The 26,752-nt window shown below is 34.4% G+C and overlaps 2 protein-coding genes across 2 annotated transcripts; both read right to left on the reverse strand.

Moving 5' to 3' along the window:
- Positions 1-9,132: 9,132 nt before the first annotated feature.
- On the reverse strand, positions 9,133-9,828 carry LOC110883292. The gene is made up of 2 exons (XM_022131087.2): positions 9,495-9,828; positions 9,133-9,297 (listed from the first exon to the last, which is right to left on the reverse strand). Exons 1-2 carry the CDS (start codon positions 9,774-9,776, stop codon positions 9,133-9,135), a joined length of 447 nt encoding a protein of 148 aa, XP_021986779.1. The 5' UTR covers positions 9,777-9,828.
- A 5,390-nt stretch (positions 9,829-15,218) lies between these two features.
- LOC110883293 (putative F-box protein At3g16210) lies at positions 15,219-16,349 on the reverse strand. The gene has a single exon (XM_022131088.1). The coding sequence runs from the start codon at positions 16,347-16,349 to the stop codon at positions 15,219-15,221; it is 1,131 nt and encodes a 376-aa protein (XP_021986780.1).
- Positions 16,350-26,752: the final 10,403 nt, after the last annotated feature.

Genomic DNA, 26,752 nt, shown 5'->3' on the forward strand with positions numbered 1-26,752 from the left:
ATGATTATTAAGCTCCTCATTTTGATTGTTTGGGTATAGTATTCTTGAAATTGGTCTTTTTTTGCAAACAAATGTTGACCAAAAGTCAAACAGATGTTTAACCAGATCCACTGTCTTCTCATATTTTAGCATTGTTTTCCTCTTCAAAACATTGTTCAATCTAACATGGGTTTCCTTCCAACTGTTGACCAAAAGTCAAACAGATACTCAAACCACTGATTGAGTTATTCAAATTTCTGTTGAATACTAAATGAGATGTTGACCAAAACTCCAACAGATGTTGACCAAAAGTCAAACAGATGTTGACCAATAGTCAAACAAATGTTGACCTTAAACAGATGTTTGGTTTAAGGCCAAACATCTATTTATGGGCAAACATCTGTTTAAGGTTAAACGTTTGTTTAAGGCCAAACATCTGTTTATGGGCAAACATTTGTTTAAGGTCAAACATTTATTTAAGGCCAAACACCTGTTTATGGCCAAACATCTGTTTAAGTCCAAACAACTGATATAGAAGGCCAAACATCTGTTTAATCCCCAACATCTGTTTAAGTCTAAACAGATGTTTAACCAGATCCACTGTCTTCTCATATTTTAGTATTGTTTTCTTCTTCAAAACACTGTTCAATCTAACATGTGTTTATCAAGAACTAATTCTGCAGGAAATTCACAAGTCAAAATCACTTCCATTATCAGAGCAGCAAATGATCAAAACAGCTGTGAAAGCTCAACCACTGATATACCAACAATGCTTGACCAAAGTAACTCTCATAAACCTTTACCAGCTCACCCCTAACCACTGTTGAGAAAAATCCATCAAAATGGATAAAAATTATCAGTGTGTCATACCTATCTTTCAAAACCATCTGTTTTCATTTCAAACAGATGTTGGATCATCAAAAGTTACCAACAGTTGTTAGCTCAGATGATTCACATCTGCAGCTTCACCTTTTAAACATCAATCCTTTTTAGAACTCATCCATTTTACAAAACACTTGACAACATCAATGAAAAGGAACTCCTACAAAAAGTCAATCCTAAAACATTTGTCTTCTTATTGGCATTCTACCATTCCTTCAACAAGTCAAGTACCATGGGGCACTAACAGACAGAAGTTGGGTAGCTGTTATGTAAGAGGAGCTTCAACAGTTCAGTGACAACAAGATTGAAAATTTGTACCACAGCTAAAGGATGAGAATCTAATTGGTAAAAAGTGGGTCCTCAAAGAACATCGCATATGTTAGAATTGGCATGCTGAACAAGGAATAACAGGCAAAATCCTGTTTTTCTATGAATAAAGCATTAAAATGTTTTCAGAAAATAAAAAATTCATCCTTAAAAATAGTTAAAACTGATAGTTTTCATTAATCCTTAAAAGTCTGTTACAACCACTGTTTTGGTTCAAACATCTGATTGTTAAAAGTTATCCACTGCTGAAAGACAACCTCTGTTTCTTCATTCTTCATGTTGACCACTGACTGACCAAACATCAGTGTTTCAATCACTGTTGGCTATCAACTGATAGTTAAAAAACAGCCACTGCTCACATTTTTATTGTTGACATCCACTGATATTGACCATCAATGGTTTCCCTAAACAACTGTCATCCATTTTCATCAGAGGTTGTCACGTGGACAGTTCTTAGTCGTCCGATCTTTGTAACCGCTGCCACGTCAGCATTCACTTTTCACTTTTATAAAACCCTGATCAAAACCCCAAACAGGGTTTTAATTGCCATTTTGAATTCCAAAATTCTTTCAAAAGAGGTTTCCATCAAATTCCTTCAAACGCTTCATCTACTTCTTCCTCTCACAAATTCCTTCGAATCACCATGGCTCTTGCTCTCAAAAACCCTCATAACTATCTGTGTACACTTGAGAAAACAAGTAAAAACACAAATTTTCACTCAATCATCGATGCTCTTTCATCCTCAAAGTACAAAACTTTGTTAACCTGCAATGCACCCATTTATCAAGAAACCCTACGAGACTTTTGGAAAAATGCAAATTTGGAAGTTCAAGACAAAAAGCCTTGGGCTATTACATCAAAAGTCTGTGAAATTCTTGTCTCAGTCACACCACAGACCATATCTGAGGTTTTTGAGATGAACGATCATACAGGTAAAAATTCTTTCTCTAAAGATGAGTATCAGACAGATCTAATCGAAAGAGGGTATGTGGGACAAATGACTAAAGCTACTTTGCAAAAGGGAAATTTCCCACCTCCCATGAAATTTTTATTTCATACCCTGCTCATGTGTGTTTCAAACAAAACAACAACTTTCAATGAAATTCCATTGAAGATCCAATACTTGGGATATTTCTTCTTTTCTTTTATATTATTTAAATTTTTAACCAAATCATTGAAAATCTCTTGGGATATGCTATCATGGCAGAAGCTGATTTTAATTACTCCCAAGAGATTTTCAATGATTTTGTTAAAATTTTAAATAATATAAAAGAAAAGAAGAAACCATTTTTGTTGTTTCCAATATTTTTAAGTTACTACTTACAAAAGAAAATCCCAAAGGATAGTGCACAAGTGCTTATCCAAGGTGCTTCTTGTCAAATAACAGCCTTTCTTCTAAAACTTTTACAAGGCTGTCAGAGTCAAAATCTTTTGAAACACAAACAGAGGAGCCTGAGCAAACTTTGGATGCGTCAACATATGCTCCTCAGGTTTCTGCTGTTGAACCCACTGCTCTTAGTGACCACAGCAGCACAACCACTGATGTGCAACCCCCACCAAAAACTCTCAAAAAGACCAAAAAGAAATTATCCAAAAAGCCCCCCAACCCATCTAAAAAGGACCTTCTGGAAGATGAGATCCCAGAAGTTAATCCAGTGACAACACAAAAGTCACCAACACCCACTGTTGCTACTTCCTTACAACAGTTGGAAAGATCTCCACCCCATGCCTCAACTCCTCCTGCTTCCTCACAAAAGGAACAGGTTATAAGCACAGGGACACCATTCTATGATACATTACCCTCACTTGAGAGTATGTTCAATAGCCCTGCTCCCGGGGTAAATTCTCTTTCAACTCCTATCCCTACAACCACATTACCATCCAACATTTTACCTCTGTTGAAAGCATTGGATATGGATCAGACACTAATCAGTTCTTCTCAACAACCCATCACTGAGAATATACTCCAACAAGTGACTGAGTCTGATGCCTCTACCTTTGCTAACCCATCAACAGTTGAGGAGGTTACACCCCTAGAGTTACATGTATCTCTTGGTGGTAGTTCAAGTGGAGCAGCTACTACAGGTGTTAAATCCACTGATTTACACCTGGACAGTAGTTTCATAAGTCAAACTCCCTTGAAGACAATTTCTTCCTTGGGAACCAAGGTATCCACTGGTGTGTTCAAGCTAACCACTGGTGTGCTTACTAAGGTAACTACTGCTGAAGAAAGAAGTCCCAAGTACCAAGAAAATGGGGCATCAGTGGATGAACCATTGGAGACTTCTCCTGGTCTAACTGCTGATACAACCACTGCTGGTGGGAAATCAGATGATCCCATTAAATTGGGTGATGGTTTAAAATATCAGGATTTGACGGAGATAGTTACCAATCTTGAAACATCTGTGGCAGATATCAAAAATATGCTACAACAGTTGTTACAATCCTCAAAGTCTCAATCCACTGATTCATCATCTGCTACCACAACAAGTGAGCTATGGCAACTTCTACAACCTCTGTTTCATCAATAAAGAAAATATGCTGATCAACAACATGAAATTCAGCTACAAATGTTCATAAATGTGATGGATGCAAGGTATAAGGATACTCAAGCTGACATTAAAGCAATTAAAGCTCATTTACTCCAAACCACCGGTACTTCTCCTCCTACCATTATCTATGTAAACACTGATGATGCCAAAAAGGGGGAGAAAGGAAAGAAAGGAAAGGAAGGTTTACACCTAGAGCCTGATCCAAAAGCTAAACCTGTGGTAGAGATTCCTAAACCAGATGGTACAAAGAAGGTTGATGTGACTCTCAACCTATTTTCTGAACAAAAAGCAAATAGAAAAGAGAGAATGGAACGAAAGGGTTCTAAAATATTTGAAAAAGAAAAAAAAAGTTCTGATGGCAAAGGAAGAGCAAGGTACTTCAAAAAGAATAAGAACTACCAGAAAGGTCAGCACACCCACTTCCACACCTTCCAAATCCACTGAACAACCTTCTGAAATCCCCAAAAGTTCCTCACCTCAAACCACAAAGCCAGCAGATGTTGAGACACTTGTTATATCAACAGCTGTTGATACATCAGTGGTTTCAACAGATGTTGTCACAACAAATGCTCTTGTCACTTTACCAACCACCACTCAATCTACAAATACACCTCCAAGTTCAACACCTCCAACCACACCAAAAATCAAAAGAAGGAGGATAACAAATGTCATACTTGAAGATGACACTGTATCTTCTCTACTTCCAATATCTTCACAACCTCTGATCCTATCCACTGTGCAAAAACCTACTTCAACTGCTTCAATTCTAACCCCTGACCAAACTACTACCTTGGTTCCTTTGGCAATGAAATTTCCTCTGGATTTTCTAGCAGTTAGGGAGGAGATCAAATTCTTCTATTCTGAAGACGATCCTGAAAAGAGTAATCTTCCATCTCTTCAAGGGTATCCTTTGCCAAAGAACATTGATGAATACCTTCAATTGAAAGCCAAACAAGCAGAGGATGTCTCAAAAAGAGACACAAAAGGAAAATCTGATAGAGAAATACAGAGAAATTTGCAACATCTGCTCAGCCAAGTCAGAACATTAGAGCAGTTTTCAAAAGATCTTTGTCAGCAGTTATCAGAAAGAGATGATGAAAGCCTAAGAAAAGATTACATTGAGCACATCATGGAAAACAAGAAATACAAGGCAGAAAGGTATCAATTCAAAGACTGGACCATAAGTGAGCTCAAGCAAGAAATTGCAAGAATACAAAAGATGCTTGAAGACTCAACAATAAAACCAACCCCACCAGTCTGGTCCCAATATAAAAAGAATGTACCTGAAAGGGCTTTGAAATTGAGGAGAATGAAGGAAGAGCTTATAAGTGCAAATTATGGCTCAAGGAATCAAATCACAAGGTGGACAGAAATTAAAGTGATAGAGACATACAAAAAATTGGAAGAAAGAAGAAAGAAAGATCCATCTGTTCCTAAAAAGCCAGATTATCCAGCATCAGAGGTTTCAACCAAACAGACCCAACCAACTAAAAGATCTGCTAAACCCAATGTTCCATCTGCTATTGACGTTCATCAAAGAAAGACGCAAGGGCCAAAGCCCTGTTGAAGACAAGCACTGATGAAGACCAAAGCATTGATGAAGACCAAAGCCCTGTTGAAGACAAGCACTGATGAACCAAAGGCCTGATCAACCAAAGGTGAACCACTGCCCAACAACAACAGTGGTTCAGCATCAACAGCAGATATTGCATCAGTGTTTATGTTAACAGTGTTTATATGTAACAGTATTATCACATCAGTGTTTTATAGTCTGGATAATGAATTTGAATGTCAATATATATCAAATCCCCGACAATCTAAATGAACCGATAATTACTTACTAATTAATACAATAAAACGTTACTAAAACTACCCGTGTTTTACACGGGTCCGACTACTAGTTTATTGTAATGGCGGTTGACAGTGAGATCACCAAACGTGATCACATTTATACTAAACTCATATCCTTAAACTTTGTGTTTGGATTTGTACTGTCATAAATTCCTACTCTTAGGCTATCTCCAATGCATCCATTGAAGAGATTTCCTAAAGGCCCTTACAAGCCCTTAAGCATTGTGAGATTATATCCTTAAATGCCCTTAGCATCTAAGCCCTTCCACAAGGGCTTTGTTTTTGTAAGTAAGTGGGTCCCAAAGTAGAAGAACAAAATGTTTTATTTAAATCTTGTGGGTAGTGGGTAGGTAATGAGGTGGAAATTAAGAAAGGTAAGGATATTTGTAGGGTTGGAGATGAAACAAGGGTTTTTAAGGATTTGTAAGGATATGATGTGGTATATGACGTGACAGCTAAGGGCGTCTTAGGGCATGCATAACATTGGAGATAGTCTTAGGTATAGTAGGGGATGTAAAGTACACGTTAAACTTCAATTTTCGTCCCTGTGGTTTGCTAATTTTAACACTTCCAGTCCAATAGTTTAAACATTGCATTTATTATCCATTAGTTTGCTGATTTTAACAGTTTCAGTCCATTAGTTTTCTGATTTTAGCAGTTTCAGTCCACACCACTAACACTAGGGTGGACTGAAACTGTTAAAATCAGCAAACTAATGGATGATAAATGTAATTTATAAACTATTGGACTGAAAGTGTTAAAATCAGCATACCACAGGGACGAAAATTGAGGTTTACTCTTAATTAAATAAACTAAATCTCAAACCCATTGTGTGTGAGGGATCATTGGTTAAAAACTTGAAGTGGAGGTTTTACTTAAAACTTTAGTGTTGAAAAGCTTGACAGGTTGCTTGTTAGTTTTAAACATAAAGAGTTAATTACTGCTTTCGTCCCTGTAATTTGTCAAAAATTACTATTACAGTCCATTAGTTTAAAAATTATGATTTCAGTACCTGTGGTTTCACTTTCGTAACCATTTCAGTCCACCTCGTAACTATTTCAGTCCATATACTTAACAGAATAATGGATTGAAATGGTTACGAAAGTGGAACCACAGGGACTGAAATGGTTACGAAAGTGAAACCACAGGGACTGAAATCGTAATTTTTGAACTAATGGACTGAAATAGTGATTTTTGACAAACCATAGGGACGAAAACAGTAATTAACTCAAACAAAAATGACCTTGTGTGGATCAATTTAAGGGATTTTACTAAGTTACTGCAATTTGATGAAACGTTGATGACTGCAATATGTCGTAACTTCATTTATCCTGAGCTTGCATACACCTCCCAATTTATATACGCTTTCATATGGCCCAACTAACTTTCTCATCAAAACAAAATATGACAATTTCGTTAAAGGTGCATAACTAGAACATAAAACTACTTTTTTTAATTAAAATACTTCATAAAAATATAGGATTAAGTTATTTTACAAAGACTAAGGTGGTGTTTGTTTTTTGGAAGAAGAGCTTCCTGGCCTCTTCTGTCTGCACCGTGCAGATGCGGGAAGAGGTTTAGGTGCTGTAGAGTGTTTGTTTTTTTTTTTCGAGAAGTGCTTTTTACCTCTCCCCAACCTCTTCTTGGGGAAGAGATGAGACCTTAGCTTCTCCAAGCAGAGGTTTACCTCTTCTTGGCACCACCTCCACCTCCACCCCTGCTCTGCCACCACCACCACCCCTGCTCCGCCACCACCACCCCTGCTCCGCCACCACCACCCCTGCTCCACCGCCACCACCCCTGCTCCGCCACCACCACATCCACCTCTGCAAACCCTAATCGACCTCTGCAACAAAACCCCCAAATCGACCAACCCGCCGCCCCCAAAATTGATCTGATGAGAAGATGAGAGAGAGAGAGAGAGAGCATATCTGATGACAGATGAGAGAGAGAGAACATCACCTTCGCATCATCGGAAAAACGACCGGAGAAAGAACATCAACGGAACCGCCGCCGGCGGCGACGTCTTTCTCTTTCAGAAACTTTCTCTCTCCTCTATCTCTCTGTCTCGGAGCATCTGGAACCGGTGTGGGGGGTTGTCGGAGTCGTTGCTGGCTCCGCCGGTCATGTCGCCGGAGAAGGAGGGTGTACAGGGGGGATCAGAAGAGATGAAGATGGTGGTGGTAGAGAGAGAGTAGAGAGAGATCTGTGTGTGTTTGTGTGTGAAGAGGTTTTATATAAAAAAAAAAACAAACCCTCTTCTCCTTGCAGACTGAAGACATTTTGTCCACCTCTTCTCCTGCAGATGCCTGCAGATGTGGCCTGCAGCAGAAGAGGTTTTCCAGCAGAAAAAACAAACAGCACCTAAATAAGAAGTGTACAAAGGCACAATTAATTGCATAAGATGACCAGTGTCAAGCAAAATATAACACAATGTCGAGAAAAAAAAACAATGATTCGCAAAAAAGACACAATAACGCAAATATAGAAAAGACTCAATGATAAATAAAAGACACAATAATAATAAATAAAAATTCGAAAATCTACGACCTATATATCCAAAAGTGAAAACCTAAGATATCCTATCGTAGAGTTCGATGAGACGGTTCCAATGCCGCTTGAATGAGATCAATCAGAGTCCGTTTGATACCCTTTGTACGACTTCTTATTTCTAGAAGTCTTTATATTTGATCAAAAGCTAAAAATGTATACCATATTAAGAAAATAAACTAATTCACTATCAAAGTTATAATCTAAATTTTGTGTTTACTGTTAAACACCTTAAAAGACCAATATATATTCCTCAACATTGTAGGGTTAGGATTTTTATCTTTTAATCAAGTCAATGCATGCATCCGTTCTTTATCAAAATAAAAAAAATACATATATATATCATAGATATTGACATAAAGTTTCTTTTACTGTTACTGTAGGGGGGAAATTTCCCTCGCGAAAACTTCAACCTAAAAAAAGTAAAGGTTAGTGCTAATTAAAACGACTACATTGTATGTCTAGAATGGAACAATTTGTTATATACAATCAACATCAAAGATAAAATATTAGACAAACCAAATATTTACGTGTTTTTATAGGAAAAAATACTAAAAAAATGTTAAAATCAGTTTATAAAAAAAAACCATCAAGTGGGAAATCGTGATCCAGTTTATGGAATACGTGTTTAGCCCCTCTGCTTTTAAAAAAGTTTTCTTTATATAGTTAACTTTATTTAGAGTAAACTGTAATTTTACCCCCTAGGGTTTAGGCCAATTGTCACTCTGACCCCCTCTAACGAAATAATTGCAATTCCCCCCCCCCCAATGTTGGTGTTATGTCGCACATTTACCCCCTGGAGTCAAATTCTATGGTTATCTTTAAACGGTCAAAGAAGGTCAAAGGGCAGAAATGTAATTTTGCCTAAATAGTTACCTTATATAATACTATTACCCCTCTACTATTACTTCCAACCACAATCTTACCCCCTAACCTTGTTTCCCCTCCCTTCATCTTCTCCGGCGAATCTTCTTCTTCACCAGCGAATCTTCTATCTCTGATCTTTTATTCTAATTCTTTGCATATTGATTTTGCGAATCTGATGGACCAAACCATACACCACCTGCACTGATACCGACACATCTAGCTTCTTCACTTGACTCACCACTGTCGCCAGCTTCGGTCCTCCTTGAATCACCAATGCTTCCACTTCCACCTGCTCACATTTTCAATTTCAATTTTGATTTCAATTTCAAAACCTTAGATACCAATTCCGACCGTCAAAATCAATATATTTATCTATGCAGAAGTACGTGTTTAACCAGATCCAACAATCTATGACCATTAAATTAAATTAAATTAAATTTAACCAGATCCAAAACACAAAACAACATACCACTAGTAATCGATTACCTCTGGTTTACAGGCTTTACATAATGCGCCTAATAAGGTAACGAGTAGATTATCCGGAGCGGATGAAGAAGAAGAAGAAGAAGGAGGAGGGTTTATGTCTTTGTGAAAATTAGGGGTGGTTTGAATCTGGAGGAGAGTGAGCATATCTCCTTGATTGGCAACATGTGTGAGGGCCCAGAGCATGGCGTGTTTGGAATGAATGGATTGATCGACAACGACCATGACTCGTTTCCTCTTCTCCGGCATGATTCCGGTGAATGGTCCGGCATTGGTGGCGTACATGTCGATCTGGTTGAGGTGGGTGTCGGTATCAGTGCAGGTGGTGTATGGTTTGGTCCATCAGATTTTGCGAATCTTCATCTCTGATCTTTTGCTTTAATTTTAGTGATAAGAACAGCAGATTGATTTTGTCGTCAGTGATAGTTGTGGAGGTGGTGGTTGGTGGGGGAGATGGTGGTGGTGATAGGTGGTGGTAGTGGTGGTTGATGGTGGTGGTGGAGAGCTTTTGAGAGAGGGGGTAATATTGAAGAGTAGAACAAACCATATGGGGTAATATAAAAGGGTAACATAGTCATTTCACATTCCATTTAACAGATATGTTAACTTGTTTGACGGCAGGGGGTAAATGTGTGACATAACACCAACGTTGGGGGGAAAGTTGCAATTATTTCGTTAGAGGGGGTCAGAGTGCCAATTGGCCTAAACCCCAGGGGTTAAAATTGCAGTTTACTCCTTTGTTTATATGCGTATTTAACCCATCTGCTATAACTTTAGTAGTGTACATGTTTAATCATTCTACTTTTATTCCTTTTAATGAGTGATCGTGGCTTTTTGTATCTTGCTTTTAAACCTTCAACTTTGCTAACATACGTGTTTAGCCCCTCTGTTTTTTTAAACTTTTTTTTATTGATTAGCTATGTTCATATGCATGTTTAGTGCCTCTGCTTTAACTTTAGTTATGTACATGTTTAGTTCCTCTACTTTTATTTCTTTTAGTATTTCATCTTTTAGCCTTTTTTCTTGCTACTGTGACGAACCAACCCAAGGGAATAGTGACTGTTGCTATTGGTGGACAAACACTATTACTCCTAGACTTTAATAAAGTTACTCTATGACGAGCGTACTTTTACCTATGTCTTGAAATAATTTTTATTGAGATTGTGTTATGAGTAGTATGTTAAAATAACCGAAATACAAACATACATATTATAAATCTGAGAGATATTCTGCTTAGCGCCTCACAAAACGGACCGGACATAACATTAGTTGCTAATAAAAACGATGTTACCGTATGTAGAATAGAGTATACATTATTTTTTATATAATATATAATAATTAAAATCGAGAATGTTGCATGAAACGAATTGTTGGAAACAGGAAAAAGGAATATATATAGATTTAGTTGGATATGGGAGAAGCGTGGGTCGCTATCTTTGATCAAGTTCCGTGGGCAGAATACGACCAAGGAAAAGCGTGTCGTTGATAAATGAAACTAAATAAATGGATAAGTTCCAAATTCTTTATTTTCCATCCATCCTCCCATTCCATGCATATCCATTTCCAGCCTTTCTTTTCTTATTTAATTAGGTTGAATCGGTGTTTCTAATATTTAAAATGCTACACTTTACAGACTTATGTGTCTAGATACACTTTCTTAAGTTTTGATGTCGTCCGAGAGTTACTGGTGTATGGTGCCTTTGAAGAGTTAACTGATGTAATTGTAGTCTGTTGGTTAGCTTATTCTTGCTAGCCTTTTATTTTGTTTAGTTTAAGTATCTTTAGCTTCTTTTCAAAAAAAAAAAAAAAGTATCTTTAGCTGTTTAAGAAAAAAAAAGTCCATATTAAACCTTTTCTTTATTTTTTATTATTACTATGTTATAATAGTCTCGTGTGTTTCACGAGTTGAATAATAAAAACTTTTTGTTTGCATATCACAAGACAAGTAGGCGTACATTTTAATCATAATATAAGCTTACAATCTCTTTCTTAAAGTAATCAAACTGTTGTTGACAAAAAACAATTATGTGTATGTGCTATTTATATAGTAAAATCATGGTTTATATCAAATAAATTTCATTAATTAAAGGGTTAATATTAAATTATATTTGAAATAATGGCATTTTTGTAACGTAATTAAAAAAATATTATTATCATTATAAATCATATTATAAAACAATTAAAAATATTTTTGGTATGGCTTAATTAAAATCATTATGGGTAGCCCATTAGTGTTCTTTTACCAAATTAATATGGAGGCATCAAACACCACTCTCTCTGGTTATTGAGGGTGCGAAAGCCCTCTTTCGTCATTGCATTAACGGACGCCAAGCCCTTGAAAGAAGGGGTCCACTTTCATTTGACCAATTACGTCTTTTTATTTATTTATTTATTCTTTTTTTATATTTCTTTTCTTTTATAATATATTTTGTTACAACTACACCTAATTATTGTGAATTAAGTTGTTGCTTAAATGCCTATGTGATAACAACATGATGGTAATGCAACAGTTGTTTAGTTATTCACTACCCCATAGCCTCATTAGAAATTGTAAATTCTTAACCCGATTTAAAAAATAACAAAAAATCAATTTCAACTAAAAGTAATTTTTAAGAGATAATATAATGTTGACACATATTCTCATAAAAACTATGTAATAAATATAATCTTTATTAAGTTGATTTATCATTCATATATTTTACCAATCCTTGTGTTTTATATTATTCATAGTTATCATTCATATATTTTACCAATCCTTGTGTTTTGTATTATTCATAGCTACTAATACTAATACTAATTTATATAAATTAATGTGGTGATTTATGTTGACATATAATGGATGAATAAAAAAACAGACATTGATATTACAAATTCAACTCACGCTTTCTATCTACATGCTATATAATTTTTTTTTAACTCTAATAGTTTTATAGGAAACCTAGAACTATCATTATATAATTTAAATGAAAATTGTTTTATTTAAAGGAAATGTTCTCATGTAATATTAATTGAGATGTTTTTATTAGAATTAGATGTTTTTTTCTTGTTTGATTAGGTTTTATCGGTGTTTCTAATACTTTATTTAAACTGCCTATGCGTGTGTCACACTTTTTAGTATAAAAATAAATGTCTAGAAACAGTTTGTTAAGTTTTGGTGTTTAAACGAATCGGTTTAGTACTTATTTATATGTTAAAACATTTTTTTCAAGTCTATGTGAGTTATTTAAAGTTAAAGGGAATATATATGTGTGAAACTCTTCCTGTTTCATATTACAACTACTAATGTCAAAGTCATAAAATCGAGAATAAAATAAGCTTAGCTATAGATGCATCCGTTGATACAAGTATATGAGTTAATTACACAAATGGATGAGTTAATTACACAAATGGGTTCTGTGGTTTATACCTAGTTTCGTCTTTAGGCATTAACTTTTTTTTTAACCGGTTTAGGTTTTATGGTTTTAATTTTGTAACACCTTTGGGTACTAACACCAAAATTATCAATATAATGACTAAAACCCCCTTCCATTCTTTTTAATTTTATCAATGTAACACCTTTGGGTACTAACACCTAATTTATTTAAGTTTAAATCAATTTTACAAAATCTATTTTTTTTTCATCTTTTTATTATATCTCTTAATTAACATAAAATCTATTTATTTTCTATAAGTAAATATTTATATATAATTTTTTAAGAAATGATAAATAATTTAGAACGATAAAAGTTGCTCAAAATCTTAAATAATTAAGATATTAGGTTAAAACTCCGTGTATTACACTTGTTTAATGTATAAAACTTAGTTTTAATTTTTGTAATTTTAAATATATGGGATTAAATAATATAAAACCAACAACAATAATAATAAAAGACTGTATCTCATCGGAACTAAAGTGTTTCCTAAGCACATAGATACACAAATAAAATAGAGACGTTATGGTTTAATCACACCGTCTCAAAATGTGCCAAGTAATTGATCGTGACAAACAAATCAGATTAGATTATACATTTTTACGATTTTACTACAAAATATATTAAATTAGTTGTAGTTATTTATAAACAATTTTTCTCGATTATGCTACATATCTTGATATATTAATTTAACTAATTTTCAGATATTATATTCGTGTGTTTTCAAGATTGCTATGGATTTTAATAGATACTTATTATATCATTTGTTTCATTATTTAATTTATATTTTAAAGAGTTTTTATATATTCATAATATTAGTCAGATATTTATCTAGTATTATTTAGTAATATTATTAATAAATAGAAATGGAGCGGACGTTTTCTAACTTTTTTTAATTTATATTTATAAATTAAAAAAATAAATAGATTTTATGTTAATAAGAGATATAATAAAAAGATGAAAATAAAAAAAATAGATTTTGTAAAATTGATTTAAACTTAAATAAAATTAGGTGTGTTAGTACCAAAGGTGTTACATTGATAAAATTAAAAAGAATGGAAGGGTATTTTAGTCATTATATTGATAATTTTGGTGTTAGTACCCAAAGGTGTTACAATTTTTTTTTTTTTGAACAGAAAATTTCATTAAAACACAAAGGCCGGACCTCAAATCAAGGACCGAACCCAGAACTTACAAACCATACAAAGGGTATTTAACCCAATCGTTCCAAACCACATTATTGTACCTAGTTCGATGTTTAAACCAAAAAAAGAATAAAACTTTCACCCTCGCCACCATGTCCACCACCATGGAAGACGAACCTTGAAAAACCTTCTTATTTCTCTCGTTCCAAATAACCCAACAAGAGACCATCAAGATACCTTGTATAATTAACTCTAAGTATATTATTTGACTCATGCGGTTGTACCTGATAAGATACTATGATTATTAGGCTGAACGGGGTGTTCGCGGGGACTCACCTCGGGGAGGCATTTTGCCGATTAGGTGGGTACCGCCATTAAGGCGGGGGAGTGAATCGGGGAAGCTTGTAGGTGGCGGCTCACCGAGAGAGAGGGGAGGAGAGAGAGAGGAGAGAGGGAGAGGGGACCAATCACAAGCTTTCCTTTTTTTTTTTTTTTTTTTTTAAAAAAAACCAATTCACCTAAGAGGGGAGTGGCGCCATCAAATTGGGGTGTTAGGGGAGTTTAAGAGGGGAGTTGACGTGGCACACGGGGATTGGTTTGGCGTAAGAGAGTGCACTCACCTATTAGGTGTGCACCCCCTTCACCCTTATTGTATATAGAGTTCACAAGTACTAGAAAAGTCTATAAGCTTGACCGAACAGTATGAATCATGTGGATGTCGTTTACTGTTGCCGGATTTGATTATGTTAGGATGTTATACATCGATAATTCATATCTCTATCTCTGTTAACTATTTTCTCGAAATCTAATACAAAACACAATCTTATTATTATTATTATTATTATTATTATTATTATTATTAATTATTATTATTATTATTATTATTAATTATTATTAATTATTATTATTAATATTAATTGATATAAAAAGTAACGTGATGTTGTTTTCTGTCTAGTCATGATAGGCTTATGCGATAAGCTACATATATCTCGAATATATAATTTTATCCACCAACTATTCTAACTAGTTGAGAGTCCGTTCGTAGGCCGGGCACCCTAACGGCATAATAACATAAATACTTATAGAACATAATAAACAAAACGATAAAACATATTTATAATGTCACTAAACAAAGAACGAAACATTAAAATGAACAAAACAAAAAAACATACTTAATGGAAATAAAAATCTGGTGAAGAAAGAGTCTCAGTGTATATTGCTCCTTGTAACCCGTGAAACCAAACTACAGGTAAGAAACAATCATCCCCTTTCTTTGTCGTGTCAATTTCATTAGCAACTCCATCATTCGATACAACAAGAAACCTGCCAGTACTTGCAATATGTGTAATAGAGCATGATAAAATAATAGGCTGTATGCGAGGAAAAACCCATAATTTCACCCAACTTTCACCTTCCATTCTCCACAAATCAACCGTCCAATTAGGAAGCCCATGAGTAACAAACATATGAAGCTCTTTATGAACAACAACTAAATTTCCATCATAGTAAGCATGTGGAAATCTTGGAAAGGTTTTCAACTTAAATCTCTCTGATTCCACATCAAAGCCAAACAACATAACACCCTTATTCTCAATAAAACAGTTAACCAAAAAATATAAAACACCTTTGCAAAAAGTTCCATTAGACCAAATAGGCTTTCCACGCCAGCAATGAAGTTTATTTGCAAAAGTGATTTTGTGCCACGAGTCAAATATACTTGAATATACATGAACCCACATTCTACCACGCCTACGCTTTATGTGTAAAAGCTTGTAGTCATCCGTCTTATCCACATACAACCCAATTGCATCTGACTTAGGTTTATATAAACCACGACTATTTGAGCTGGACACCTCTTTAAATGCACGAGTTAATGGATTCCAAACAACCAATTTGCCAGTATTACGAAAACAAACACATAACAATCCTTCAAAACTTGTTAGAATATTTACTTTATTCCAAGGCGCTTCAAATGGAAGTAAGATTCTGGAGTTTAATAATGGACCTAAATCTTCACACGAAAGGGGGAATACAGAACATAAGCGCGAACCAATTGCTATAAACTTCTGGTTATAGGATGTAGATATGTGACGACAATGCATCATAGCAAAATGACGTGTCGATAGAAGAGATAACCATTCCTTGCATACACACTTTGACCGACCCACACCCTTTGCAGGAAGCCTTATTAATATCTCATACACAAGAATGTCAAGACCAAGATCATCAATAGAAGTACTTTGTCGTCCATGGCCATGTAAAAACATTTTTCTTTTGCATGATTGTAGGTTGTTCGTACTCATTTCTCACTGGAAGTAATATTAGTATAATTATTGTTAGCACATGATTATGAATAAAATTACCTATATAATGTCATTCATTCATAAAGTTAAATCTACATGACGACAGTAATAGATAAGATTATTATCTTAAACCGGAAAACATTTTAAAATTTTCAACAAAAAAGGTAAACAAATGAAAAAACAAAACATATTAAGTACAAAATACTAAGTAATCCAAAACATTAAATAACATGAACAATAATTTTAACGTTGCATAGATCTAAGCAAGTGTGCCTCATGCACATCTGGTTCAATAACCATTTTAGTAAACTCTGTATCCTTCAACATATTAACTGAAAAAGCAGACATGTGTTACAAATTATTTTCATAGGTCATTTAAAAAATTAAAATATATAAGAAATACGTATTAAGCCTATAACATACTTGACGACGTATAGACCAACTTGAGTTGAGAGACGTATATGATAGATTTACTGGATATTGCACGATATGTTCGTACAATATTTATATGCCTCGACGTGTCTAGACGCAACTTTATAACGTGACCACTGTAAAATAATCAAACACATTATATTAAAAAAAATATGTATACATATATGTGTTACTTAAAACATTAAGGTCATTAATAATAAAAACGTGGCTTACGTAGCATCTTGCAAATTAATCTTAAAAGTAAACATATGCTTTATTCTTTTCCCCTTGATGATTTTTCCTATAACATCTACAATAAAGGCAACAACATGTTAGACTTTTCACACACACACATAAATATATATATATATATATATTGTGACAACCCGTGTGTCCGAGATTAGTTACGTTCATTCTTCGCAATTTTTCTTTTTGATTCACTACTTGTTACCGTTCTACACCATATTAAATTGAATTTAATATGTCTATACAAACCTATAAGTGTATCTTTTGAAGATGTCACTTGTGTGCACGAATTAATAACCCGCTTGACGTGCCCGATCAGGTCATTTCCTTATCATGAGTGGTAGCCATGTTATTATAGTAATCATTATTTATTTATTATAACAGTAACTTGTTGTGTAAGTGCATATATAGGAATACTTGAGGGAGGTTTATGTAAGTTTTAGATTTGAAAAATTATATTAAATCCTAACCTCCTCAATATGTCGTCTCCCTCAAACCAAACCCTAGCGTACAACCTGAGAACCCGCCGGTACTATCTGCCGAACACCCCTAGCCCTTTTCACCCGACGCAACCCTCCTTGACGACGCAACAGCCATCGTAGATCATCTCCACAGTTGGTACGTTCCGATTATTCTGTAGTTGATAATTAAGAGCTTGTGTCGCGGTTTCGTTTCGATCTAGACTTCTCATTGATTGTTCTTGTAGTGCTCGAACTGGTTGATTATTGTTCTTTTAGTTCCGATTATATGTGATTATATGTTATAATTTAGTGCTCGAACTTGTATATACATGCTCGACATCGTCACGGCTGTATTTAACGGATCCTGTTAACTACTGCATGATGAAAGGTGTTAAATATGAACGTGAGGTACTTCAATTGTTGTTGGTTGTTTAATTTAGTGAACATGCTGTTAGTAATAATGGGAACTGGTAGAATAGATCTACTCGATAAGTTAGATTTGATAAACATTGATTGTTATGTTAACCTAGGTGCTTGAGTAATGATGGAATCTAGATCGATGTAGGGATTATTTGTGTCGAGCATGATATATAGTAACATGTGGATATATAACATCAGGGGTAATTGTTATATTATGTGGTAATTTAATAAGGGTTCTCAACAAATAAGGGATCGTAAGTGGGTTATGTAATCTAAATAATAAAGCCGATTAAATGGATTCTGTGAGCATAGTTTAGCATGATTGTTAATGAATTGAATGTATGGAAAGTGCATATTATATTCCATATGGGTTATACAGTGAGCATGAGGATCAATGTGTTGTAAACTAAAATAAGATAAGTTAAACTATGGATAAATGATTTAGCCGACAACCTTTTAGATGATTCTGTCAACATTGCAACTAAAAAGGAATTCTATTGGGCCGATTAATGTGTAAACATGACATCATGGGGGCTGTTCACGTGATGGACATCCTAATAACCATGGGGATAGGGTTTGCATGGGGTAATGAGTCGATAATGTCAGCACAATATTCCTTGTTCATGTAATCGGTTATGGGATGATGAAATGGATGGCTATTAGGATGATACACGATTATGAAGATAGGGGTAGAGTTGGGTTATGGGCTATGGGCTATGGTAAATGTGGGTTAATAGGTAAACTGTTGTTATATAAAATCAATTGGGTCGGTTGGGTTGGAACCATTTTATATTGGGCTGTATAAGTATTGTAAAAGGAATCTAGTGGGCCAAACAAAAGGGATAGGCCGCACTGTTTTGTTTTGATGGGCTGCCCACTCGAATTGGGCTGGACACTCCCGAGTGGGCTTTTGCACCACTGGGTCGTGTGTCCCTAAGAAAACTGTGCGGTGTTGGAGGTTGCACCGTTTGGTTGTGATCGGGATAATAGGTGATGCTAGATTAGTTGTTACGAGTTCTGTGAGGTGGGGATTTATTATGTGAACGAATAATTGAACCAACTACTCGCTGTGTAATTATATGTTATTAATGAGTTGGCATGTCATAGGAATTACTATAGTGGCTTGTGTAATGTTATGTGTGATCTGTGTATGCTATAAGGGCAGTATGTGTATAGAATACGTGTTCTCTATGCTTACGACTGACTGTTATTGGTAACCACACTAGGATTTGGATTAATCAATTTGGAACGAGTAGTGTAATTAGTTCTTACCGAGCAAAACCAAGGTGAGTTCACTGCACTTTTCTAAGCATGCGTCCCGGTGGTTTGGGACATCTGGTAAACGTTTCTGAAGGGAATACTGGGTAAACTGTTTAATTGGGATGTTGGTTATTGAACACAGTATAAATCACGTAAGACCCCGTACATCTACCGTGTTGCTGAAGAAGCAACGAGGTATTTAGTTGATAGCGCTATTAGGTTTGGCACCCTCACACCGGGCCGAAAGGACGGGCGTGAACTAATTACCTGGACCTCATGACCAATGCCTAGTTAGAGGCATTGGGGTTGGGCATTCTCATCGTGTACATATAAGACCCCTTACATCTATTCAAGGTTGTTTGATACCTTGACCTCATGACCAATGCCTAAATGGAGGCATTGGGGTTGGGCATTCACATCTAGTCGCCACATACGGTAATCGAGTAATAACAACATCAAAACAAAACGTTGAACTGTCTTATACACACATCTGGTAACTAAGCGCATTAACAAAACTTTGAACTCACCAGCGTCGTCTGACACACTTGTCTGCATGCTTGCAGGTTGTAGGTTTATATCATTGGGACTTGCTGTCTGGGATGCTGGAGTGGTCATGGGTCGTGATACATGGAATCTCAACACAAGCTAAATGATTTATGTACACATGGTTTACTAAACACTTAACAAATGAGTTTTGCTTCCGCTGTACACAATAAATGATATGTAACGTTTGTAACCCTTTATGTTAATGAATGAAGGTTTTATCTAAATATATTTATGAGTTCAATGTGATTGGTGGCTTGGGTCCTGGAACGTCACACGCCTAACAGGGACATTCTCTAGGTGGTATTTTGGGGGTGTGACATATATATATATATATATATATATATATATATATATATATATATATAGGGTAAGGTTCATGCGAGAACCGCGAGAACCAATGTGAACACAAAATAAAATCTAAAAAAAATCAAAAAAGCACTCAAAATTTTTTTTATTTTTTTTAATATTTTTCCTAAAAAATTCGCTATATTTCGTCACCATAAAAAAAAACGTTTTTTTTTTCGGTTAACAGTTATCCATGCACATGTGCACATATATCATTACTTCGACAAATTCGGTAATACGTTATCAGGAATAGACAATTGCACTTTAATTTACAATACCATTCATAATACACTACTTTTTACATTACCAATATTCAAAATGCACATGTGCATCATTAGGTATAACCATGATATAACGTGTTTTGGTAAAAAAGTTTGTGATTTTGAATGGAGAAGTAGGCCCATATACATGTTTTTTGGTTAGTTATATCTAGTGGTTGATGGTTTGGTTATAGTTGTCAATTTATGATGGAATATGTTGATTGGATGGTATAAATGGTGTTTACATACATGTAATAAAGTGAAAATATTGGTAATGGTATTGTATTATAGATGGTAGGAGGTAATGGTATTGTATTATGGATGGTAGGAGGTAATGGTAGTGTATTATGGATGGTATGATAGATGAAAGGGAAAGTGTATTCAAAGTAGTGTACCAAAACACCTTATTTCATGTTGATGCATATAGATGCACATGTGCATTTCTAATATTGGTAATGTAAAAAGTATTGTATTACATATGGTAGTGTAAATGAAAGTGCATTTATCTAATAGTTTTAATGAATTACGGAATTTGTCAAAGAAATGACAAAAATGCACATGCGCATGTTTGTGTATTATGGATGGAATGATAGATGAAAGAGAAATTAGTGTACCGAAACACCTTATTTGATGTTGATACATATAGATACACATGTGCATTTCTAATATTGTTAACGTAAAAAGTAGTGTATTACACGTGTTAGTGTAAATGAAAGTGCAATTGTCTAATATTTGTAATGAATTACGGAATTTGTCAAAGAAAAGATACAAATGCACATGTGCATGGATAACTGTGACTCGGAAAATTTTTTTTTTTTTGAAATTTTTTTTATTTTTTTATTGTAAACTAAATATAGCGAATTTTACAAAAAAATATTAAAAAAAAAAATTTTTTTTTGGGTGTTTTTTAGATTTTTTTAGGTATTACTGTTTGTGTTCACACTGTTTCTCGCGGTTCTCGCAATAAAGGGTGGTTCCTAACGGATCTTTGTCCTATATATATATATATATATATAACAAATCCAAAAAGAAAATAGAAAGAATTTATGTATACCAACAATATGTTTGTGAAAACCCTTGTACTCTTTCAAAACATTAAAGCACGGCACCAGTGGATACAACGGAAAACCCTTTGAAACCTCATGTATACACGGAGTAAATTTTGTGCTTTCATTTATAACTATTTTGATACGACCATAAATTAACACGTAGCTTTTGTATGTTGGATAATCATTAAACTTGAAATTCTCAATTTGAAAATGAGAAACCGAAAAAACATGACCCACGAGTTCCATGCCATCAAATAAGTGAACCAAATTAGCGGGGACAATTGCTGCAAGTCTTCTTCTCTATAATATAAAGTATGTTACTTAAATATAATGTATGTAAACTTAAAAACGAAATAAATAAATAAATGAACTTACATCTTTATCAAGTAAAATAAGTAGTAATTTGTTTTTGCTGACATCATACCAAGTAAATTCAACACGTACAACACTAAGATTATACCATACTCCATAGTGAGTTAGTGAAGAAAAATCAGCTACAGTGTAATCTTCATCCATTTTCTATAAAAAACAAATACAAATACCATAAAAGACTTAAAAAAATCTCTAATAACAAATTAAAAGAATAAAAAATGAAAGAACAAAAAAAGTAATAATTATCAATAAAAATTAAAAGTAAAAAAAATGCAATTTCTAAACTATATATACAAATGGGCCAGGTTATTATATAATGAATTAATGTTCTGGGCCATATTCACTTAACAGGCCAGGTTTGATCTAAACACAAATTGGAAATGGGCCGGGTTCGATATAGAAATACGGATATTAGACGGATAATCCGATTTAAGAAATGGATACTACATAATGCTAGTTAACTCAACCCTAGCCACAAATGTGATGAATCCAGCCTCTTTCTTGTCCAAAATCGCTTCTCTCTGCATCACGCTTTCATCCTCATCATCAGTTTCCATGGCGATTCAAGATGGTTACACTTGTGTACACTCTCTTCAGCTCCGTCATACGTATCATCACTTCAATCGTTTCAAACTTTCAAGGTTTTTACCCCTCTAAACCCTAGCGTCTTATACACCATACTATTTTGTTCGATTAGGGTTCTTTATATTCGATTAACACCTTCATTGATAAACGCTTGTGCAGGATAACGACTGCAGATCTGTGTTTCGCCATTTTTTAGATTAATGGTTATGAATCTATGGTGTTAGGGTTCTTCGGATTCGATTAATACCTTTTGGATTTTAGGGTTTCAGCTATTGACACATGTTCGACCTGTATTTCCGCAGTTCTTAGGGTTAACGGTTGTGGAACGATGATATTAGGGTTCTTCATATTCGAGTAAAACTTTTCGGATTTTAGGTTTTCAATTGTTCAAATATGACAGATCTGAGTTTCGGTAGTTTGATAGGTCTAGGATTGTTCCTTGAAGTGAGTATGTTACCACTGAGATAAAGACGTGGTCTAGATAAGCTCCAGAACATAGACAAATGGAGCTGTGCTGGATCCAAAACTTGGTAGACTCTTGGTAAGTTTTGTTTTTTATGTTTATCACTACATTATTGAATCAATTATTAAAGATTTTTTCTGTCTTAATGGGCTAACAGGAACGTTCAAATGAGGGACAGAAGCTAGACTTATCCTTAAGAAACTGAATCATCTTACAGACCTATACTGCATCTTGCAACCCATGGTATTAATCATATATTATGGCACTGTAAGTGACTCTAACCACTGATTCAAACTCCTTAGAATGCCTATTTGTTTGTTTTAATACAAAATTGTTTGAATTTAAGGATATAATTTACACAATTCTTGTTGTTCACAACTGTTATAGTATGTGTTTTCTATATAACATTTTACAGTAGTTAGTTATGATCTGAGACTGTTAGATTCTACACATTTGATGAAAAAATGGTCTACATATATTAACACACATATGACAAACCTAAATGCTTTTAATTGCATTGTTTAAACCAGTGTTGCAAAAGTCGGATTCCTCGGCCGAGTACTCGGCGAGTACTCGGTCCTCGGACCTCCACCTTGGCGACTTCCTCCTAGGCGGTCTCAACTAGTCGGCCTCGGGAGTACTCGGTCCTAGTCGGCGCCTAGTCGGCCTAGTCGGAGCCTAGTCGGCCTTGTCGGTCTAGGCGGTTAACGTGGTTTGTTGACTTTTAATCGGTCAAACTCGGTCAAAATCGGCCTACTCGGCCTTGTACTCGGACTACTCGGCCTTGTACTCAGACTAGTCGGACTTGTATTCAGAATATTTGAACTTTAAACATGTTTCATTTTAAATTATTCCCAGTTGACATGAATTATGCTTATTTTAACACATAAATAATATATAAAAATTAATTTTCTTTATATTTACCATGTCCGCGTACTCCCCGAGTACTCTCCGAGTACACCGATTACTCCCAACTCCCCAGTCGGCCGACTAGGGACCGCCTAGCGACTTTTACAACACTGGTTTAAACTATAAAAACAAAAACACAAACAAACCTATTTGTAATTAAAGCTAATCTAAAGAGATTAAGAAACCATACTTTATTTCTCCAACTGGTTCTGCAAAGTTACTCAATATGATGCTTTTTAAGATAAACAAAACTGAAAAAAAGAAGGCGACATATCAAAAATCATAGAACTACATTATATAGAGCTAATATCCGATTTTTTCTCAGGGAAGTTAATCTATATTTAGACAGTTAATAAATCATGGGATAGTGGGAAAGTGGGCTGACTTAGTAACCTCTTTATAATAACTGCATAATCGGTTACTAAACCTATAAGTTTTATATCCCAGCTATTTTTTTTATTTGAATTTTTTTATAATCGAAACTGATCTTTTTTAAACTTTCTAACAAAAGCTTAAACTATTGATAGAAGTTATATTTTACACTAATAAAGACATCTTTTTAAAAACTCTTAGAAAATCTTATCAACCATAAATTTCTTGTTTATATACACATATAAGAATTGTATTTGTATATCCTTACTTTTAGAAAACCATATTATTATTATGCTTAACATTATATACTCTTTTACTAATCTACTTTTAGTATCTTGCAGCCCTAAGTGAACGCTACAGAACTGACTTGCTTGCACTTCATGCCATCAGGTGTTATTATTTCTTTCTTAAACTTTTTTCCTTTCCTTGCATTAGGCATACTTGTTGTCGGACTAGTCGGGCCGGTGGTTGCTGGGACACAGGGTGGGCCATCACCTGTTGCATTAACTGTGACATTTGTTTGAATCTATGTAATGCATTATCCGTGTTTGCTGTTTGGTTTGTTCTTATTGTCTAGCTATTTGCATTGTCAGATGTAGGTGGCTTCCTTGGCATGGTTTGCGGTGGCACCTTGAGTGATGGACCACTGATCTGACCCTCTGTCTCGTGATAGCTTGTTGAGTGTTTGTTTTGATTCTTTTGGTGGTATTATTTGTGAGTATGATTTTAACTTATAACATATAACCAATTGTTCAAAAACAACATTAACTTCAGAGATAACAACGAAACAAAAATAATTCAAAAGCATAAATAACATAAAATAAATGATAAACATACCTGAAACACAAGTTACTAAAGGTAAACCTAAACTCTAAATAAAGTCAAGAAGTTATTGTAACATGACTTGCAACATGAGACAACCTTAGGCCGACAATAAGCTGCACATACTAAACATGTTTTACCATTCACAACACCTCCTTCACTATAAACCACACAGTTCTCTTCACTATCATCATTTTCTTCTTCCCCTATAACTCCATCAGTTTTTTCGACTGCCTCCTCTTTCTCCATCTCCACCCCCTCATCTTTTTTTGCCATGTCCTCCGCAGCACGCACAATTCTCAAATGTTTCTTACCTTTAACATGAGTACTCAGATTTTCAGCACTCGTGCAAGTTACATCACAAAGCTCACATTTGAATCCATGAGTGGTAACAACTCCAGCATTCTGACAAATGTAAAATTATATTTAAAAACCTACCAAAATATATTTATTTAGCAAAAACAACAAAACCGGAAAGATTTTACCTTTTTAATATGCCCTTTGGAAGCAATATGCGCATAGTACTGTTGCACACTATGACACACTTTCTTGCAAAGGGGACAACTTAAAACACTGTTGGGTTTTGCCCCGTTTTGTAGCACGATTTTAATTTTTTTATCCATTCTGAATAACAAAAAGAATACTGATTAAATTATTTATACTATTCTAAACGGAAGTTACTATCTAAAAAATAGGAATGTGGGATTATGGGAAGTTATTTGTGAGAAATTTGTGGAAGAGTGGGTGAGTGGAGATTGAAGTTTTATAACTAACAATTTTAAAATAACCGTAAGTTATAAAACTTAAGGATAGATGTTAATTTTATAAGTTTGGGTTTTTAACTAAATTAGACTACCAACTTTTTATATAAATCTAAATATTAAATGTACCAACCAGTATAAATGTTAGTAATTATATTGGCACAACTAAAATAATATTCACATGTATTCAATTTATCAAATGTTAGTTTGATTTATATATACTTCTTTACTTTTAAATTCATACCTTTTACATGATTATTTGAAAAAACGTTTGTACTTGACTTTTAGTAGTCATACATTTGTTACTTGTAAATATTTGAAAGGTTATTATGTTGCAATTCCTTTTGAAGTGTAAAAATATATTTCTTCTATAATAATAAAAATGTATTTAAAAAAGAGAACATGTTTTGTTAATGAAGCATATAATACCTAAACAATTTTTTAAGAGTTATAGTTCACATCAAATTACAAAAAAAAAAAAAAAAAAAAAAAAAAGATAAGACCCTTAGGATAACAAACTTTAAAACATAAACAACTCAGTCATCACACTAACATAATTAGCACAAACATTCTTAAGACAAGCTAGGATATACACGAACTACTCGGTTTCGGCTTTGAATTGATACCCTACAAATCTTATTTTTTCTCTTAAAAGAGGCAATGGAATCCGTTGTGTCACTAAGCTCATGCTCTTCCCCATTATCTTCTTCAGAACTATCCACATCTATTACTTCTGTCTTGTTCTCTTCTCCAAGGGATAACGACCTTTTGTTTGTTCTTCCTTTTACCCAACGGTGCATCTATAATAAAGACGTTTAATATATTATATGACCACATGTATGAACACACCAACAAAATACCTCATCACTAATTCCTGCTCTAGCTCTAGGTCTAGATTTGGATCCTTTAGATCTTTGGTGATTAACTGCTCCATCACATTGTCTGATACATAGACCTTTTTATCATCTTCTTCAGCCCTGTAAGTTGCTTTGACCTTACATGCATTAAAGACAAGTAATTTATCAATATACATGTTTGGATGCATACTCAAATACAATGCAGCATGTTAACTAAGAAGAGATAATATACATACAAAAAAGCTAGATTCATACCTGGATTTT

Source organism: Helianthus annuus, chromosome 10 (genome assembly GCF_002127325.2).
Source record: "Helianthus annuus cultivar XRQ/B chromosome 10, HanXRQr2.0-SUNRISE, whole genome shotgun sequence".
In the NCBI taxonomy this organism is placed as follows: domain Eukaryota; kingdom Viridiplantae; phylum Streptophyta; class Magnoliopsida; order Asterales; family Asteraceae; genus Helianthus; species Helianthus annuus.